The 22,303-nt window shown below is 39.6% G+C and overlaps 1 protein-coding gene across 2 annotated transcripts in view; it reads right to left on the reverse strand.

Moving 5' to 3' along the window:
* Positions 1–12,652, reverse strand: part of vps50 (VPS50 EARP/GARPII complex subunit) — a 90,971-nt gene extending 78,319 nt beyond the window's left edge. The window contains exons 1-5 of one of the 2 annotated variants that reach the window (XM_020920700.2): positions 12,521–12,652; positions 10,164–10,232; positions 9,116–9,238; positions 2,701–2,772; positions 643–696 (exon numbers count right to left, since the gene is read on the reverse strand). In XM_020920700.2, coding sequence (XP_020776359.1) covers positions 643–696; positions 2,701–2,772; positions 9,116–9,238; positions 10,164–10,232; positions 12,521–12,553 — 351 coding nt within the window. In that variant the 5' untranslated portion in view covers positions 12,554–12,652. Of the gene's footprint in view, positions 1–642; positions 697–2,700; positions 2,788–9,112; positions 9,239–10,163; positions 10,233–12,520 lie in introns of both variants that reach the window. The other variant, XM_055157012.1, reaches the window with a different exon arrangement.
* Positions 12,653–22,303: the final 9,651 nt, after the last annotated feature.

A 22,303-nucleotide genomic window follows, 5' to 3' on the forward strand; every position in this document is an offset into this window, starting at 1 on the left:
AAATGTTTAAGAATGAAGACATCTCGCTGCTCAGTCAACCGGCTTCTTGAGTTCTGAAGAGCACTGTCATGTGCCTGAAGGCACATGTAGTGCCCAGAGGAGCTAACTACACTGGAACTAACACTAACAAAGTCAACACCTTCACACTAAAACTTTTGTCCTGTTGACAGAATTGATTCTTTTGCTCTGAAGACTACTATCACACCTTTACTTCTTTTTTTTTTCTCAGTTTGTTTGTTGTTTTTTTTACAGCAGATAACGGATGTGTTCATTCTTTCTTTAAGTTATTTTGAGTAACCAGTAAAGCACCAACTAAACAGTAAGGATGCACCAATACCAATATTGAAAATCAGTGTAGATTCTGAAAAATTTGCTGGATCCAGAATTGGTCCCATGATATCGGTTCAGTCAATATCCAGGTTGGGCCTGGATGAAGGCCCATACAAAGTCAATGGTTAGTTGAAGGATAATAAATAACAGTTACATAACACTATTGGATCGATTTTGTAATAATGTAAACTGTCCTTAGAGAGAAAAAATGCCATTTTCAAACACTATATTGTATATCAGATATTGGCAGATACTTAAAGTTAGTTTCAGTATCGGTGTCAGAGCAGAACCAACGAGGCCTATAGTTTGTACCTTTACATAGGCCGGCTGCTTCTCCAGGATCAGGTCTGCCACCTTCTTCGAAACCTGGAAAACACAATTATTACTACTGCAGGTGGGAAGGATCCACTACACTCCTGACATTCATTCATAGTACTTAATTTCAATGTCATATTGTAGCCACTTTAAAACAAATGCAATAAAAGTTACAGATGAAAGTTAAGCTGCATGGCTAACTCTGACACATTTACATGCTGTACTAGCACATAGGCATGAGAACAATAATATTGTTTATCATCATAAAAAGGTACATCAATAATCATGGTACATTTTGTATAGGCAACAAAAAAATGCAGAAAAGGCAGAAAAATGCCACTTACCACTGACATTCTCTTCTCGATAATTTTTGTTTTCACTTATAAGAAGTTTGTTTTTATAAGAGTTTGCATATGGAACCTATTCATAATATTAAAATTTGAATTATTCATATCAATTTTTAAACTGTCAGCAACATTCATAGTTATTGTGATATAATCTTCATTAGTTAATTTTCAATATTGTCCCATGCCTACTAACACATGCTGATTAATGCGCACTGTCCCATATTTAACTAGAAAAGCACTCAGAGAGCGCAGACCTCCGCCAAGGACTACCCCCATTTTTTATATAAATTGCGATAAAATCAGTCTTCTGGATCAGATCCGGATCAGCCTTTGGAATATTAAAGAGGATCCCATTGTCCATCCCTGAGTCAAATTTCATGAGGTTTGGTCAATAATTAACCGAGATATTGAGAAACAAAATTTTTGGCCCCATTTACCACAATGTTAACTAAAATTTCAAAGTGATCCAGAATCCAGGATTTCTTCCGCATCACCCCCAAAATGAAATCAGTTCTTCCTTTTCACATTTCCAACAAATCCTGAAAATTTCATCAAAATCGGTCCATAACTTTTTGAGTTATGTTGCTAACAGACAAACAAACAAACAAACAAACAGACAAACGCCGGCAAAAACATAACCTCCTTGGCGGAGGTAATAAATAAGCATAAACATAAACTCAGATGCAGTGTCCCCCGGTAGTGTCATGTATTGTAGTTTCCAAACTCAGTGTAGTACCATATTTTTCAAACTATAATTTACTCTGGAGTTTAAGTCGCAGCAACCAAAAAATGAGTGATGAGGAAGAAAAAAAAACATATATAAGTTGCACCGGAGATGAGGAACAGACATTTCATCAAGTTATAAATTTGAGTAATAACAATAGAAGAGAGAACAACAGGCTGTTAACGTCACATATCAACAGTTCTTCAGATAACTATAACATAAACAACAGAACAGAACAAGTTTACCAAACTCTCCATCTCACTCCAAATCTCTTAATCACTTCTGGGCAACTCCGCAACCTCCGGAGAAAAAGAGAGCGCCACTTCCTCTTCTGCGTAGCTGTCGTCAGACTCAGACTCAGTTCCAGTTAGAATTAATCCGGCCTTTCTGAATGCCAACAGGATGGTTTCAGTGTCACTGAAGTCCATGCTTTGTCAATCCATCCAGTGACTTCCAGGAAAGTTGCACGGCACACCCTACCCGTTGCTGTGAAGCTGTGTTCTCCATCCCCATCTTTCTCCAGTCCCTCACAAGTGTCTTGCTCACTCCAGACTTTTTTTTTGCTGCTCATTTACCGTTTTCGGCTGCACATTTCACTTGGAGTTTGTAATCTGTCAGATATGATTTTCTTTTTGGGGGCATTTGTGTTCAGACTTCTCAGTTGTCTTTCTAAGTTTGTTTATACGCCAAGTTTGTACAGAAGTAATAGTGCGATCGACTGACCTGATACAGACAGGACAGCGGCTCTTTCTGCAGGAGAAATGCGCAGTAGAGCCAAGTGCCAGTAATAATAGCAGCAGCAGATACTGACACACAAGCTTAGAGTGCCCTCTCGCGGCTGTCAGTGTGAAAATTTTAATATACAAGTCGCACCAGAGTATAAGTTGCAGGACCATCCAAACCATGAAAAAAATTGCGACCTATGGTCCGAAAAATATGATACTCTAAAGCCCTGGTAGTGTCATGTATAGTGTCCATACTCACAGCGGCTTGTTGCCTCTTCAGCTTGTCCCTGTATTGCTCCAGCTCCTGCAGGTTGAGCTCCGGGGGCAGTTTCTTTTCAAACACACAGACCCATAAGGAAAAAACAGGAAAAAAATATATAAGAATTTACCACTGTCTTTGTAGTAAATCTTTATATAACGTTAATATGTATCATGTGTGGTTTACTCCTGAAAGTGGCCCCTTTTGCATTTTTCTCATACAACTATATTATGAAAAACTAGTAAAGATAAAGTGAACATTTTGCATGACATTTACAGGTAATGTGCATGATAAACTACATTTTCTTTGTATTATTATGTAATGTTTGTATTCTTTAATTATAAGTTGCAGTTAAAAAAACAAAACAAAATCTTAGGCAGAAGGGGGATTTGAACCCAGCTTGCCCATGTGATAGCACAGTGCCTTACCAGTGGAGCTAACCAGCTACAACCTATAGAGGGAACTATAGCAGATGTTGAGGACAACTACAAGTACCTTGGTATCACACAAGCAAACAGCAACCTCGAAAAGGCAACAAGGAAAGTGGCTACAGGATTTTGCAGAGTAAAAATCTTTTCACAGCCTGTATGTTCACTGTGACATCAGTGGAAGAGTGCTATGTCTTATGTTTTTTAAGGTCGCAATGTAATATTTGCATTACTGTATTTACACCCATGCTGCCCAACACACACACACACCCCACACACATAAACACACACGCACCCCAACACGCACACACAAACACACACACACACACACAAACACACACGCATACACACACACGCATACAAACACACACACAGACACACACTGTGATACATGCACAACACATGACCTTTGTCCAACACTTGTAAGGATATTGTATGTGGGATTAGTGTCATATTCAGCCCTTGTAGGTTACAAAGTTTGATATGTTTTATGCTGCACATATTTACTAAAGATCTTGTAACTGTTTTCACTGTCATATACAAATCTTTTAAGATTCAGATAAAACATGTTAAAATGGTGTATGATTTGTCTCTACCTTTTCCATATGGGGACACACACACTGAGGAAGGTCAGGTGGGTCATTATGTTATAATTTGGACATTTTAAATCAAAATATTAATCTAAAACCACGTAATAAAAGAGCTCAGAGCTTTACAGAGACTAATTGCTGACATGGATAGCTGCAGATCACGACAGAAAGTATGTATATGAGCACATGTGAAAAAGTACATGGGCAGTAGGGGAAAATGGGATATTTCAGAGCAATGATGTCCTCTATGCAGCAGAAAAAAAAAACTCAAACAAGCACAATTCACTCTAAATAAGTGTGTTAAATGTGAGGGGAAAAACTCTCAAATTGATTTGGCACAATATATCTCCTTTAAAAAACACTAAAATTATACGTTTGAAATGATATCCTATTATTTAAAGAGTGTGGTTTACTATCATTGAGGTAAAGAATATCAAGGCTTTTCCTGAGAGTCGAAACAGGAATTGGACTTTCTGTAATGTGACATGTGGGCAGTGCCAGGAGGAGGTGAGGTGGCGTGAGGACAGGGTGAGTGATGTTTTTTATCATAACACTAACAAATGTGAGGCAAAACTACTTATAAACCAAGAGCTCTCCCACCACAGATGTGTGGAGGGAGGAGCCCGGGTTTACTAAAGCACAACCAAGCAGCCTGAGCAGATGTTACAGACCAGTGGCCCAGAGGATGATGGGTAATGAAGTTCCTCTTGACTGGGAGCCTCATTTCAGATAGAGCTGTTCTCCCAGGATTCTAATTTAAATAAAGATTTCACAGCCGTGTTCTGCACAACCACACAATCTATCAATCTAAGAGCTGAGCAGAGCAGAGGGAGGCTGTCACTCTCACTAACAGGACAAAGTCAGGATTAAAACAAAACTAAAAACCTAAACTAGATCCAATACAGTCCTGACCTAGTCCAGAGGTGGGCCTAATCCAGTCCTAAACCAATATAGACGAGGGACAGTCCAGTACAGATTTTTTTAACAGTTATCGATATATTTGTCTTGCTGTTGCCCGATAACTTAAGATTTTATATCTATAGTACAGACCAAATTTAAAGACATGTTTACAAATGTACTTTTTGCTTTAGTAAAAATGTATTTATGTGGAAAATACATTCATATGTTCACTCATAAGTAGGGGTGTGTAAAAACATCGATACACTGTATTGTTTATGTGCTGCTGATACAGTATTAATATTGTGGGCTGCTGTATCGACATATCGCAGAGCTATTTTTGGGTATATTTTCCTAAATCATTTAGTTACAGCTAGTTTTGTTGCTTGGTTAGAGGAAGGTAAATTGTTTATGCAACACATTTGACATATTCACTATTTTGATTATTAAAATGGGTGTATTTCATATTTACTTTGCACAAGTGGTTTAACAAACACTTTTATTTTCACAGCCATGATTTAGCAAATCTTTTTTATTGAACCGTATCGAATCTATTTGAAATATATCATATTGATTCGTATCAAATCGTGGTACGATGGGGCGCCAGTGGCAAAAAAACTGTCGTTGTGTCCTTAGGCAAGACACTTCACCCACATTGCCTAGTATGAAAGTGGTGTGCGTGAGTGATGGTGGTCGCAGGGGCCGATGGTGCAGATTGGCAGCCTCGCTTCCGTCAGTCTGCCCCAGGGCAGCTGTGGCTACAGTAGTAGCTTACCACCACTGAGTGTCGAGTGAATGAATAATGATCTGTAAAGCACTTTGGGTATCTTGAAAGGTGCTATATAAATGCAATCAATCAATCAAATCCTAAGCTCACTGTATCGAGATATGTATCGTATCGTGGCCCATGCATTGAGGTATGTGTAGTAGGGGTGGGCGATATCTCGATATTTTTAATATATCGAGATTTTTTTAAAACTCGATATGAATTCTGACATATCATATATATCGATATAATGCTTATATTCAATTTTGATTTTGCCGCTTTGCTTGTTTGTTTCTCTGTCGCCGCCCGCGCGCCTCCGCCTCCCTAATTGTGTTCGCTGGTGTCTCATTCACTCCTCACTATCGCCGTGAATGCTAAAAGTTGCTGCCAGTGAAAAGCTTCTAGCGCCACGAAACTTTTCCACCATTTACAGACAAAACCATCAGCAACACATCCTCACATTCCACCAAGTCGTGTCCTTTAGTCCAAAAGAAGTTGAACCGCAAGAGTGGCACGTGGAGTGCGCTGTTTATGCAAATTAGCCATGCGCTTTTTAAGTTTCGTTTCTGTAAAACGTAAACAAGTCTGCGCAAAGCTGCAAAAAATAAAATAAAATAATTAACACTATAATCTCAAACGGGCTGATGTGGCTCTTGAGTCGTTATGCGAAATATCTTGTAAAGTTTAGTAATGTAAATTCTATTTATGCAGAAGATTTTAATTAATAATCTGTTGCAGTGTCACTTGTACAAAAGTGTTTGGAAACGTTGGGTTTGATCTGCAGTGGATTGTGGGAAACCTCATAGCTCCTTACTGCTGGATAGGAACATGGATCTGTTAAAATATGGAACATTCTGAACTTCTTCTGTTAAAAGAGTTCATGGTTATGGTTATGGTCTGGATAACAGAGTTAATGCAAAGATGAGCTTGTGCTGAGTTGTTTTATTTATGAATGAAACAAAGGAAATATGTTTTATTTCTTTTATTTGACAGTTAAATTATTATTTATGTAATTAGGGTTTTTTGTAATCTTAAATGTTCCTATATGAACTGCCTACTTCTTACACTTTAATTTTTTAAAAAAGGACCTTGTGGAATTTGGCATATTTGTTTTTGCAGTTTTCCGTTTTAGGGAGTTATTTTTTCCTGTACAGATATCGAGATATTTATCGTATATCGAGATATAGCAAAATATATCGAGATATATTTTTTGATCCATATCGCCCAGCCCTAATGTGTAGTATCAGCAACTTCGTAATGATACCTAGGCTTACTCATAAGTGTATTCAAAAACACACATCTGATGCACTGGGACTAAACTGGGAAGGACACATGGCCACACCCCTCCAATATCACACATATCACTGATAAACCCTCCCTAATATCTATTCTCGTTTACATCACAAAACTGCCCAGTTTTCTTTATCTAGATGTCATTGTATTCTTTCTTTTTTCCTTTTATAAATTGCCTATTAATGTTTGTATTATAATTTGTCTAATAAAAAAAAAAAAAAAAAAACATGTCATTGTAGTGTTCCGTTATGTTAAACAGATCAACAGTTATAACCAGCTGCCTGTAAGTGACACTGAAGACGCCATGAGTCACGTCCCCCATGGAAAGCTTTGGCAGGTTGTGAAGAATCCATGGTTTTATTATAAGTTATTTTAATAGATTTACAGTTTAATCACATGTCCAGATCATTGTCCAATGTCAGTAACTACCCCGGAAGTCGTCATCCACATATTTCCAAACGTCTTCCAGTAAGCGTGACTAAAGCATACACTGGTATCAGTCCACATCCAGTACTGACCAGTCCTAAACCAATTCTGACCCAAGCAAAATCCAGTTATGATGTGGGCCAAATCAATTTCTGAACCAGTACTAACCCAAACAAAACTCACTCCTGTGTGACACAATATTAAACCAGGCCTAGCCAGAGCCGACCTCCATCAAACCCAGTACAGACTACTGTTGTCACCATACTAAAATGTCAAACTCAATTTTGATACTATGCCACACTCAATATCAATTCCGATATCACTATAAGAAAAAAACATTTGTTTAGACAATAGGATGTGATTTTCAAGATTAAACAGTAGTGCTTTCTTTTATATTATCATCTTATATCTGTGCAAGCCCTCAGTTGTCCAAAGTGTCCATGTTTGTATACCAGACTATGTGCTCTTCTACTTGTTCTGATACAGCTCAACATCATTCTAAAGTTTTTCAGGAAAGGTTCATTTCCGTCCTGTCAATGGGGCTCTTTTTGTATCGATATATGCTCAGATGAGTATCTAGATTGAGTATTAGTTTCAGTGTTGATTAATATCTGATATTGAACCAAACCCAGTCTGGGACCTGGGCCAAACCTTGTTGGTCTTACGACAGTCCAAACCCAGTCCTGACCCAGTCCTGACCCAGTTCTATCCCAGCCCCTGTTAGACCTGGACCAGTGGAATGTGAAGGCTTAAATCCCCTTCGCTCTTAGATCACTTTAATGCCTCCTGACAGGACATCAGAATTAATTTACAACACACTGTATGCATACACACGCCAGCTATTCACGAGAGCAACATACAACATAACTATCTATAACATAACAGTAATGCTGTAGTGTCACTAACAATGACCTGTGTGCACACACACACACACGCACACACACGCATACACACACACGCACACACACACATACATGCACACACACATGCACACACACACGCATACACAGGACTTGTGTGTCCTGCTTCTACTTCCTGTGTCCGTCTTTGTGGCCAGTATTCTTGTACAGGGGTCAGTGTTTGTGCCAATTCTCTGTCAGGAAATGCACATTGAAAACAGTTCTGTCAATGCCGATGAATCAGGATTAATTATATAGTGCAAATGCACCCTGCTATGGTTGGCTTGGTGTCTTCAGTGTTCTTTAGTAGTTTGGTGAAATATTTTGTCAGATTATGTCTTCAGTTTTAGCACTCACATATGTAAATCTGATTTATTATCCTCATCCACAGTGATGGTGGTTTGTTCTACAGTGTGGAGCAGAGCCTCCACTCTCTGCTCTCACAGACCTGAGCAGCTGTGTGATCTGTGTCCATGTAACAGCTGATGACTTTCTGTGCATGTTTAAACACCTGATGTCTCCCAGTGTGCTTATGAAATAAGGTTCAGTCAGACCTTCTGATTCATTTACATTCATTCTGAATTTAATTCATGCATTGTTTGTGTGTTAATACATGTCATGTCATAATTTAAGGCCTTTTTATATATAAAAAAAAAAGTCATATTGATTGATCAATATGAGGGAACACTGTGACATTTTTGATTGTACAGCCATAATCTGAACATTTCTATTCATGACAGTACTAGTACACTTGTCAGATGTGTAGTCATGGTGGTCTCATGTGACAAACTTGAGCTTGGCAACAGTGCTGTTCAGCCTCTTACTTGGTGCAAGTGACCACAGGGAAAGCAGGCACCAACTGGTATACTATTAATGTTCATATCTTGATTTAGGGACAAAATAGTGAAATAAAATCACCAGGATCAGGATATTTTAAGACCAAAATGACGAGGCTGACAGCAGCAGTTACAGAGCGAGGGGTGACAGTTTTCCAACAGAAAGTGAATTGTAACTACAGCTTGAAGGAACCACTTCATGCCCATGCTCACTTCCTATTTGGAACGAGGTTGCTAGTGTGTTAGCTATGTACAGAGAGAGTCGACATGCGAGACTGACCTCCAGCTCGTACTGGACCATGTCGAAGGAGTCAGAGGAAAAATAGACCTCCTCGATGCTGTCGATGATCTCCTGCTCTGCGGCTGGGTCTAGAGGCTGCTCCCGGAGCTCTCGCATCTCCTCCTGATGAACACACAGTAACCATGACACACATATGTCAGCACAGAGCACCATCACACACACAGTGCACCATCACACACACAGGGCACCATCACACAAAAAGGAGCTGTTGTGATGAAGTTATAGTTTTTAAGTTATGACAAGGTGCATTTGAGCATTGGAGATGTAGCCAGACTAATAATAAAGGGTTCTCAGTGTGTGAATGAAACAAACACAACGCTGGACATCTTTTTGAACAGCATTCTAAGGAATCAATTTTGCATAGTAAAGAATCTTTAAAGATAAATCTTAAAGTTCAGGAACATGCTTTTATTTGTATGTTACACAATAGTACTACAAAATTCTGTCAAGATGCAGCAACATTTGATAGGAGAATTTGATCATATTAAAATAATGACAGCTACACTAGTACTATATATTTCAGAATATTGTAGAGGTATAAACTAGAGTCTAGGTTTTTTATCATGAAAAAGCCATTTAATTTTTGGCAGGGGTCACTATGTAAGTAATGGCAGCCTTTGCTATTTGATAGTGGTGACAGTTCAAATGGTTTATGTTTTATTGTGCCACCATATGGCAGAGTTGTGAGCACTGTGCTGAGCATGCTCACACAGGAGTCTAGGTCTCACCATAAACTTTATCAACTTATCATTTAATATATGACAAATGGAACATTTCTTTTCCAGGGTGAATATTTATCATGGGGACTTTTTTGTACTACTGGGGGAATATTTGTTGTGTTTTATACTTTTCTGAACATTTGAATTGTGGAGGGTTGAGTGTTTCATTACTGCTGGAGCTCATGTTCATCAATAGTACTGTGCATCCTCCTTTAGGGTATAATTTTATTCATTATTATTAGCATGTCTATTTTTTTCACCAATATATCACATTTGAAAATGTGTAGTGGTAACAACCTCCTCCTAACCTGACTGGGGATCCTCAGGCTCTCCACAGGGCTGAGGTCAGTCATGTTCTCCTGAGGACTCTTCAGACCCTGCCACAGAAAACATGTGAGAAAACACAGGTATCTTCACATATATCTAAACTGTCTTTTAATCAAAACACGCTTAAACAAAATACAACTAAGGTGTAAAAAAGAGTGCTAGACTCCCACAGAAAGTTTAGAAAAAATACATCACATTGACAAACTAGAGAGCGACCGATATGAGCTTTTTCATGACTGATACTGATTGTTTAGATTCCTGAGAAACCCATGGCCAATAAGCTCTGCCAATTTGATATGTGGGGATGATTTGTATTATATTCCTGAAATTATTTAAATTTACTAAAACCTCACCCACAGCCCTTTTTTGCCACAAACATAATAGAGCAGTGTAGCTATATTTTGTGCAGTGTCCTCTTTGCACTCAAGTGTTCTAATACAGCTTTGTGCATATTCTTTAGGCTTCAGGTTTGCCCAAACTAATATCGACCTGTGCTGGAGATATAAGACCGATAGTCAATGCACTAAAAAGGGCAAATACCAGTCTATCTCTACTGGTAACATGGGCATTTCTCATTTCATACTCAACATGTATCTACAAAACAAAAGCCATAACTAGGATGAGGTGTTCCCTGGTCAGCCCAGAGACATAGTCCCTCCAGAGTGTCTTGGGTCTTCCCCAGGGCCTCTTCCCGGTGGGACATGCCCAGAACACCTCCCGAGGGAGGCGCCCAGGAGGCATCCAGAACAGATGCCTGAGCCACCTCAGTTGGCTCCTCTCAACGTGGAGGAGAAGCGGCTCTACTCCAAGCTCCTCACCAAATCTCTAAAGGAGCACCCAGCCACCCTGTGGAGGAAACTCATTTCGACCACTTGTATCCGCAATCTCGTCCTTTCGGTCATTACCCAGAGCTAATGACCATTGTGAGGGTAGGAACATAGATTGACCAGTAAGCCGAGAGCTTTGCCTTTCGTGGTGAAATGCGGTTACATCTCTTGTGTCTGCACTCAGTGTTATTGTGCTATGGTTTACACAGAACTTCTGTATCTACAGGGGGTTATAGGATGGGGTTTAAACCAGTTAATTCCACTTTATAACACTGCAGCGACTGCAAGATGTTTAATGACACATCTAGAGCAGGACATGTGGAGCAGGACATGTGGAGCAGGACATGTGGAGCAGGACATGTGGAGCAGGACATGTGGAGCAGGACATGTGGAGCAGGACATGTGGAGCAGGACATGTGGAGCAGGACATGTGGAGCAGGACATGTGGAGCATAGGAGACTGTTTGTTTGCATTTGGAATTATGGGCTCAGCCCTACATTCCCACAACTCTATGCCGATCTTTTCTAAGATTTTTCAGATTTTTCTCAAAACGAAATTCTAATTCAAGTCATTTTTATTTTTATACCGCATTTAAAGGGATGTTTTCAGAGTCATTTCAATCTAGGTTCCTTTGCACCATGACCTACATTATCTGTAGGCAACTACTGCTGGATTTGGGGGACCAGACGTCCTGTTGACCCGGGACATTTCCCAGTTTTAAGACCTGTGTCTCCTGTTCCAGCAGATTCATACAAATTCACTGATTTGTTCCAGTTTTATAAAAGAATTATCTCAAGTGTCCCTATTTTGGACTAATTTGATCCTGTAGCAGTAAGGAGAGACATGCATTGTAATTTGTTTAGACAAAATACAGAAAAGCTGCTTAAAAATGATCAAAACACAAAGAAAATGTGTCTACACAGGAACTAGACCGGGAATAAACCAGGACTAAAGCAGGTACTAGATACATTAGCGCCAAGTGCACAAGTTTTCCTTAATTATACATTCATTTCAGTCACAAGTCAGGTTACTCTATGCTAGAGAATAGGTTAGGTGTAATTGACGACCAAATTGGGAGAAATAGGGATAAAATCCCTCAGAAATGAGGGAACATAGGCAGGTTCCCGGAGTTATGAGCAATGGCACAGCGCTGCACGTCCATGTCTCATCTCTGTTCCAAGGAACAGTTGAAGCAAAAAGCAGCTAGAGAAATGTCCTCCTTCATGTCGCCTGCTTTAATATTTCTCTCACACACACACACACACACACACACACACACACACACACACACACACACACACACACACACACACACACACACACACACACACACACACACACACACACACACAGCTGTCATCTGAGCACCTGCCCCTGCAGCTGAGGCTAGTGCTAATGCTAATGCTATCGCTATCCTCCGGACTGCTCTCCGGGCTGCTCTCCATGGCTCCCCGCTGATCTGCGTCTCTCCGCGGCTCCTGGACATTCACCAGGCCGCGTTGTGCGCTCACCTGTCGGGCCATGAGAGACTTGATCTTCTGCATGCTGGATGTGCGCTGTGTCCGGGGGGAACGGTCAGATATACGGGCTCAAAGGAGAGATCAGACCTCCGCCCCGCAGAAGGCAGCCATGACAGAGCGGTCATGTGACTCTCCCGGCCCCGGTCCCGGCTTCGGTCCTAGTGTGAGCAGGGGCGGTCCGGCTGGTGCTGCCTGCTGGACTCTGAAGAACACTGCGGCTGATAGAAAATACTGCAGACAACGAGCAAAGGTGCAGGGTCTTATTTCTCCTGGACTGAGACAACTTCGCATTGAAGGCGTTGACTTACTACATAATTACCAAATAATTTCTTCCCAAAGTCAAAAAAGTAAAAAAAAAAAAAAAAAACATATAAAGAATTATGTGACCCTTATGTAAAATAAATAAACTGGAGATTGTCAGATGCCCTTCCACATGCCTGTATCTCTGTGTCAGATGTGTATTTATTTTATTTTATATGTCTTTGTTCTCTCTTGAAGTATACTCTCTTTTATGTGTGCTCCTTTTTGCTGTTATGTAGAAAATAAAATACAAATAGATCAAATGGAGGTGTATTGTTGTTGTTATTTTATTTTTATTAAAATTTAAAAATTCCACTCGTTCTGATGTCATGTCTGTATGCAGAGAGTTGGCGTTCCCCGTGTCGGTCACTGGGTGGTGCTCTACACTCACACACAAGGCCTAATGGTGTTTCCACGGTGTGTCGTGGTTTGTCTGGTTTAACTCAGGTTCAGTCGTGTCAAGAACTGCAATGCCATCAGTTTCATCTATTTTTATGTGTATATTTCATTTATTTACTATTTTTCTAAGTAAGTCAATTGAGAACATCTTCTCATTTACAATGACCACCAGGCCAAGAGGCAATATCAAACAGAAGCACAAGCTGAACACACACACACACCAACCAGAACATGAGACAGTGAATAGAGACATAAAACAGTGAAATATTTGCAGATTAAATATATGACATGTTACAAAGTTGTGCAATTATCCTGTAAAATACTCTGAATGGAGCAAAAGTCGATAGAGGTAAAAACTCACTTCACTGCGTCACTTGTTGCAGAGAACTGAAATGAGGAGCGGCCCAAAGTTTCACCTCATCCCCTTCCCCGTGGGTCTACAAGCCAACTACCATCAATCTCTACTGAATTATTACCAAATCCACAGAATCCTAGAGTTCCAGAACTGAGCGCTATACCTAAAAGAACAATTAAACCATTTGGGCAGACGTATTCATTTTAAAGAGAAGGAACTTGAATCAGCTCAGCTTGTGTCGAGTTTTATCAAGCAGAATTTGTCCACGAAGGATCAGTTAGGGGAAGGTTCTGCACAGTGTTGGGAAGTTTACTTTTAAATGTATTCCCCTACAGATTACAGATTACATACCCCAAAATGTAGTTTGTAACGTAACATAATGTAAGTGAGTAATGTAATCTGAATACTTTGGATTACTTGATTACTTGAGAAGCAAAGACTAGGATGGTTTAGTCCTGGTTTAGTTCTGGTTTCATCCTGGTTTAGTCCTGGTTTAGTCCTGGTTTAGACCTGGTTTTAGACCTGGTTTAATCTGGTTTAGACCTGGTTTAGATCTAATTTAGACCTGGTTTTAGACATGGTTTAGTCCTGGTTTAGTCCTAGTTTAGACCTGATTTTAGTCCTAGTTTAGACCTGATTTTAGTCCTGGTTTAGACCTGGTTTAGATCTAGTTTAGACCTGGTTTAGACCTGATTTTAATCCTGGTTTAGACCTGGTTTAGACCTAGTTTAGACCTGGTTTTAAACCTGGTTTAGACCTGGTTTTAGACCTGGTTTTAGACCTGGTTTTAGACCTGGTTTTAGACCTGTTTTAGACCTGCTTTAGATCTAGTTTAGAACTAGTTTAGACCTGGTTTAGACCTGGTTTAGATCTAGTTTAGATCTAGTTTAGTTTCCTGCAATGAGTGGAATTACTGGGAAAAATAAATAAATAAATAAAAAGGGGGATATAGCCCAAAATGTGAAAACGGGAAAACAGGAAAATACCACCATCTAATCCATTTATTTCAACAAAGTAACTGTAATCCAATTACCACTCACTGAAACAGTAACTGTAACTGAATACAGTTACTCATCATTTGTACTCTGATTACATAATTCCAATACATGTAATCTGTTACTCCCCAACACTGGTTCTGCAAATGTGGCTACCTCCTTCTTCTGTGAGTTGCTTGTGTCCAAAATGTACACTCCAGCTCCCTCAAAAATAGAACATCCTGATTCTAGCACTCAGTTAATTGCAGTTCAGTTTGCCAAGACAAGGCTTCCTCAAACTCCTAAAATACCCCAAATGTAGCGGCCTGTAGCATCTGCCCCAAGTTTACACACTACCTGCCTCCCAGGCTCCTTCACCAGCTACACTATCTTTCAGTCACCACTTACCTGCCCAGGTAATCTGTGCCTGCTAATGTGATACACAGCCAGGCTACATCCCCTGTTCAGCCTCAGTCTATGTTCTTACAATCACAGAACGCAAATATGACAGATTTGTTAATAGCCTCTGCTTATGGTGTTCCTCACCCAACACGCCCTGGATTTTGCACAATTAAAAATGGCTTTAGACAATCTACACTGGAAAAAAACAATATCTAAGTAAGTTAAAATTACTTAAATTAAGAACATTTTGCTTTATTTGAGTAGATTCAACTTGACAAGTCAAATTATCTACCAATGGAATGAGTTTTTCTTAATTTAAGCAACACTGGGTTTTGTTTATTTTAAGTGCAAAGTGTTGTTGTTTTTCTTCTTCTTCTTTTAAGTGTTGCAAGATGTAGTTTCATATTAAAAAGTTTGATTCCACTGGCAGGTCATTTTACTTGTTAAGTGAAATTTATTCAAGTCATGATGAAACTTTTTAAATTCAAATCATCTTAACATGACTAGATTTAGTTTTTTGTGTACTTAACAGCCATTCTCATCTGACAGAACACCAGACACACCAGAGCACCTCAAACATCCTGGACCATAAAAACTTGCTAAATCTAGTATGCATAGTGCACAGTCATACTCTACAGGCCTTAAGGCACTACAAGAGAGATCTGGCCAACCAAGGCTGCTAGTACAGAGTGAAATTGACACTTTGCTAAATACACTACTGGTTAAAAGTTTTAGAAGACCCTAATTTTTCCAGTTATTTATTGCAATTCAAGTTTTGCAAGTGCAATGAAGAGTTTGAAATGGTACAAAGGTAAGAACTGAACAGACACAGGTTTAAAAAAAAAAAAAAAAAAAAAAAAAGATAAAAACACAAGTCCAAGTTCTGCCAAAACGACCTCAGGAAAAAAAAGAACAAGACGGTGAAGCTTGAAAACCAGCGTCCAGCAGCACAGTGTCCAGACTTAAGAGTGAAGCAGCCTACAAGTGCTGCACATTTATGGAACTTCTGCAACAGACTTGGGAAGAACTTTCTGAACAATATTTGATTTCTATTGTAAAAATTGTGTTCAGCTGTTCTATCTGCCAAAGGTGGACACTTCCATGAATCAAAGGTTTTGAATACATTTTGGTCAACAATAAACAGTAAAAAAAAAACTGGAAAAAAGTGTGGGGTTCTAAAACTTTTGACTGGTAGTGTACCTCTGTTTAGGGATGTAACAATAACTGAAATATTGTGATATTGTATCGTCAAAAGTCTCACAATAATATCGTGGGCCATCACAATATATCAAATTACAAGTTTCTTTGCTTAAATTCATTGTTATGGTGCAACAACAGCGTAAAAACAGACAGAACTACATAGACGATGATTCTTTGCTCTCTTTTAGTCCAATCTACACATTAAAACAACTTTTATTAAGCACTTTTAAATCTTAATTATTTGGATTATGACAGAATAGTAGTATATTCACAATTTTGTTAGCGTCGGCAAACTATTGCAATAAATATTGTATCAAGAGATGCATATCGTGAAAATATCGCATCAAGAGATTTGGATATCGTTACATCCCTACCTCTGTTTTTGGATTGGTGATGTAGAAACATTTGAGTATTTTTACTGTGTGTCCATTTGCTTGTAGGAATGCTGCTCTCCATAGAAGGTCCAGATGGTCCCAGAAATCAAATGTGGTTCTCATGTTGACCAGCTCCAATTGTATCCAAACCCCCTACTATATTCATGCAGTCAGTGTGATAATAATACAGTCAGTGAGTGCAGGCATGATCTATGGTCTATAGGCTGACAAACAGTTCAGTTAGTGTTTTTGTCATGATATTGTCTCTTGCATTACCTTTTTGGTCAAGTAATTTCTGCTCTTAATTTTCCCGTTTGGGAAATGTGTCCTTTATTTAACTCATCGTTTAATACTATCCATTAGAGTTGTCACAATACTACTATTTCATTAATATTTTATACAATTCCAATCTCTATTTTGATGCTAAGGAAAGGACGTGTTACTCAATACTGATTTTGACACAATATTGATTTGATAATTAAAGACAGTCTGACTGTAGACTATATTTTTCAGTTTCTAATTTCATATTTCTGATCGTATATGCCAATTGCTTGTTTAAATGAGTATCTATAATAGTTTTGGTACTTAATTAGTGTCTCGGTTGTAACAGTGATGGAGTTAGCAATTTGAGGGCCCTTAGCGAACTTGAGTTTGGGGCCCTCACTATAATGCACTGTTTTTGTTTTGTTGTGTTTTTAATATTATTGTCTGTTTTTCCCCATTTTTCATGAGACAAGCACATCTCTATTCATTTGAACTATGGTGGATTGGAAACTTGTCTTGTTAGTAGATTGATTACTAGATAACCAGAGCTGAAAGTACTTTTTTTTTTTCTTTTTTTTTTTTTTTTTTGCGAGTACAATTACATTTTTGTTTACATCCATTACATATGATTATTCATGGAATGGAATCGGCCACATCCATAAAGTTCCTTTCCGCACTGTCCAGACAGTGAAGGAAGGTTTGAAGAGTATGACAGGTAATTCTCTGAGTACTAGACTCTCACGTGTCCTGTTTAACTACTGCCTCACATCACAGACCGCTACTGCACGTACACCAGCAGAGTTGTTGATGGGATGTCTAGGCTGGATCTGCTTTGCCCTGACCTGAAAGCAAAGGTAGTGAGAAAACAAGAAAAGCAGAAGGAGGGTCATGATCTTCATGCACGAGAGAGGCTGCTGAAACCACGTGACAGTGTCTATGTGAAGAATTTCAGCAGTAACTCAAATCAGCAATGGCTTCCTGGGCTTATCCTGACACAGAGTGGTCCTGTGTCCTACGTCATCAAACTGAATGATGGACGAGTGCTCCATAGACATCAGGATCATGTGTGTATGCATCATGATAATGGCCCTGAGATTGTCAGCACTGCAGAGTTGCCACTGGTGACTACTGGAGGAGCATCTCTGCCAGAGGAATTGCCAGGGGAGGTGCGTGTACCACCGAGGGACAATCACACACTAACACACAGACCCCTTTGGTGATCCAGCACAGGATCCTCCCAAAGCAACGACACCTGTGATGACGACTGATTCACAGGAGATAGTGCACAGATCACAGTGTGCTCGAAAGCCTCCTGATAGACTGTATGTTTAATGAGGCTACTGTTTTCCATGAGAATGCAAATACCATGTTCTCTTATGTGAATGCTATGTGTTAATTTGTGTTTGAGGTTAAGGTTGTGTTGTGTTAAGGTCAGTATAGGTGTATAGGAGACCAGATTCATTTTCATTTTTTTAAAGTTACATTTACTTAATGGAGGAATTTTAAAACTTAGTGGGGGAGGAATGTTGTAATCAAATAAATAGGACCGCTAGAGGGAGCTATGTGATAGTGAGACCAAAAAATGTGCACTACTTTTTGTGCACATTTTGTCAGTTGTTGAAGTATAGCTGTTCAGGATGACATGTATGTTTGTGAAATATTTGAGAAAAAGGTAAAGAACTTGGCATCCTTGTTTGTGGTCTCTTTTCTTGCCAAGTTACCACAATGGGCCATTATCACGCTTCCGGGTTTAGTGGGTGGGATTTGTCTAACTTGTGCACTTCCACTTCCGGCGCAACAACGTCAATGGCTCAAATGACGGCTAGATGTCACTGCTCTTTTCAAATTATGAATTAATCAACATGATCAATGCATATTCTTTGTAAATACTTTGTAATAGCTTTATAATGGGCAAAAGAAGTTACTGGGACCAGTTAAATCTCCACAGCGGGAGCAGTACAATTGTAACATAGACACAAAAAGGAGCAAAAAAGTCCACTTCAAACACGTGTTCTCGCTCTATCTTTTTTATTTTCTCATAGCATCGTAAAGTCCATTGAAGTCCGAAACGTCTCGGTGCTTTGAGAAAACAATGCACCGAGAAAGACTGGTTAAAGCGGACTTTTTTCTCCTTTACGTGCTAGCAAAAGAGACACTCGTATGCCGACGTTAGCTGACTGAAACTGAGAGGCAAACGTTCTTCCTCTTAGAATACAAATGACATGGGGGAATTTACTTAGCCTCATTTAAAAATGAATACTCTTGCTTTTGTTGGGTATGTTGGGTAAACGCCTTATATCCATACACCAAACTGACGTTAGCATAAGATAACCCTCCTGTTCTAAAGCATAGGCAACCCCTGTCCCGACATACAGTCACTCCAATAGACCCGCACTCTGTCATACCGTCATTTCGACAACCCTCCACCCCGTCATGCCCCCATTCCGACACCAATGAACCAGGACTAAACCAGGACTAATCTTGAACGAGAGTGAAAGAGAGAGAGAACCGCCATCCCGTATTGGAGGGTATTTGGTGTAAAGCTCTGTGCCATTAGAGCGCGCAGAGCTTTACGCACGCTGCTCTGTTGGCACGAGAGGAGCCACATACGCCTGACCTCCTGCAGGTGAGAGCGCGTGGAGGTGTCAAGTTAACGAGTGCGTAAAAGTCTGCAACTTAAAGTGCGCGCACAAGGAGAATGAGCGCTGCAGCCGCCTCTTTATAAACTTTCATGAATTTATAAGGGACCGATGCATTTCTGGGTCCCTGTGTAAGCCGCTCTGTCCTCATGAAAATATCCAGATTCCTAAATCATTGATTTTTTTAGTGTCTCTATCTGACTGCGAGCCCGGCACCACTTCATTCTCACCACACGCTGAGCTTCACAGCGTGTTCTCGTGCACCCTGGTCTTTGGCGACAGGTGATGAATGTCTACTGCTCCTGTCCATTCAGTCACATAATTAAGTTTTTTGTAGTTTCTCTGCTTGGCCGTATCATTGCGCCTTGAGCCAAATGCGCTTCACTGCGCGTTTCCACCTGCAGTGTCCGGTAACGCCCCGTAACCTCTTCATTCATAAAAGTTCCAGATTCTTTCACATCTGTCCCTTGTAGCCGCTGCTCGGCTGCACTCGCAGTACCAGGACCTTTACGCACAGTGATGCCTTCAACAGGATTCTGCCACTTCGACCAAAGGATAAAGAAATGTCAGAGTGCAGGGGCGTTTGATAAAAAATGGAAATGCCGCTTCTCTGACAATAACACGTCAATATCGGAGTGATGGTTTGTCGGAACGGCAACTGTAAAGCTATGTTAGGCGTAGGTGAAATTTTCAAAAAAATAAACTGTGTCCGTTTTCCACTTTGGAGCGGGCTGTGATTGAATGTTGATCAATGAGACGATGTACGTCGGAAAAGGATATTTTCAGTAAATTTATAAGGGATGTAGTCTATGTAAACAACTTCGATTCGTCCATCATGAGTGACAATTCACCGGAAGTAGGCGGGCACAAAGGTCACTGAATGCGGAAGTACTACGTATCTGCGTGATAATAGTCTATGGCTGTGTAAATTATCTTAAAGTAAAAAAAAAACTGTGATGAGATATGCATTACTAAATATCATTATTAAGGATTTTTATATTGACCAGGGATTACATTTATACAGTCAGTTTGTAAAGAAAGAAAGACATCTCTCCTGAGAAAAGATGGTTTATTAAACAATCCAAGGAACTTCTGGAAATACTTTATCATAATATGAATAGTCAAATATTAAACCCATTACACACACTCTGCATTAACAAGTTAGTACAAACAGCTGTATGTCAGTAAATCTCATTGTGTTCCCTCTTTGCTGAAGCAAGTAACAATCAAAAATGAACAAATTATCTTTGCCAAATATCTGCAGTACAATAGTACATTCTTATAGTACATATAATTACAGCCAACAACAAGTGTTGTATTTGATGGCTCATTTGAATATAATGGACAAAACCTCAACAAATATCTCCTCCCTGGTCCAACTATAGAACCCTCTCTTGTTCTCCTCAGGTTCCACCAAAGCAGTGTAGCCAAATGTGAAGACATTAAAGGCATGTTTCATCAAAGACAGCTGTTGGATAATGTTTTGTGTTTTATAGCTGTTTTATGTTTTATTTTGAGGGGCATGCAGCTAGACCAAAGCCATCTATGACTGGCAAGTCCTACCATTTGAGACATGTAGTCCCTGCTGTGCCATTTATGCAGTATACAGACATATACAAGACAAATGTGATTGAAATGAGGAGTTAGTTCAGTCAGCGCACCAGTATTTTTATGTTGATAACAGTCTTCAGAGTCTTCCTTCCCCTAACAGCAGATGGTGGGTTTGAGACAGACAGTAGGATCTATTCAAGCTTATGTCACAAACCAGGAAGACCTTTGGAAAGATACGATTACAACTTCTGGTGTAGTTACTGACAATGGGCTCGCCCGCTCACATGCCCCCTTCTTCTCTTCTAATCACATGTACCGGTGCTCTTGGAGTGAGCTATGGTTGGAACTGTTGATTAACTGAATAGAACAGAACGCTACAATGAAATGGAAATGAAGAAAGTGGCCTGGCCTGGGAAGTGGTAATCGCATCTTTCCAAACATCTTCCTTGTTTGTGACATAAGTGTGAATAGAGCCAATGATCTCATAGTGATACAACTCTTCCTACCAGAAGCTAGGCCAGTCAACCAGTGAACTGTGGCTCTCAGATAAGGAAGACCCATACTCTGAGTTATAAAATGAGATCAGCTATGAACCCACAATGCGAAACGTTTACAAGGTTGTTGCCTTTACTACACATGCAAAGGTTTTGGTGCAGGTCCTGTAGAAACATGAAAGAGAATTGGATAATATCATTAAATCAGACAAGTTACTGGAAAAATGGTGATCATGGAAGGGAATAAAAACATCTCCCTGTCATCAACTTTCCTTGCTGTTTCTTACCCAAATATTCTAGTACAGTTCCTTAAGTTTATCATGTGCATGTTTTTGTGATGCCTCAGAATGTGTGTATGGTGCTGTGTCTATATTCAGAAAAGAAATGAACTAACACATGTCAACTTTGTTATAGCCACATTTCACATAGCCCCAAAATACCAACTGTCTATTTTCTGGTGCCCAGCTTGCTCACCTTCTGAGTAATGAACTGGCCATCCTGGTCCAATCAGTGACCGTGACAGGACGAGTGGAGCGGCTGGGTTGCAGTGAGTTTACATGAACAATGAAAACTGATCCACTTCCTTTTATATTTTTTCAATTTTCCCAAAATAAAATGCCCAGTGTAAAAAAAAAGTGCATTGCAGTAAGGTGCAAAGAGGATTTGAGCAGCAGAACCATGAATGGTAAAACACAAGTGCTTTATATACTGCAGGATAACCATTAAAACTCCAAGGGATGTAAAATTAACATTAGCTCTTTAAAACTAAGTTAAAATCCTCCAATAAAATAACCATAACCAAATTGTAAACCATGTAAACTC

Source organism: Boleophthalmus pectinirostris, unplaced genomic scaffold (genome assembly GCF_026225935.1).
Source record: "Boleophthalmus pectinirostris isolate CB_2022bp ecotype Guang Dong unplaced genomic scaffold, ASM2622593v1 HiC_scaffold_21, whole genome shotgun sequence".
NCBI classification, from domain to species: domain Eukaryota; kingdom Metazoa; phylum Chordata; class Actinopteri; order Gobiiformes; family Gobiidae; genus Boleophthalmus; species Boleophthalmus pectinirostris.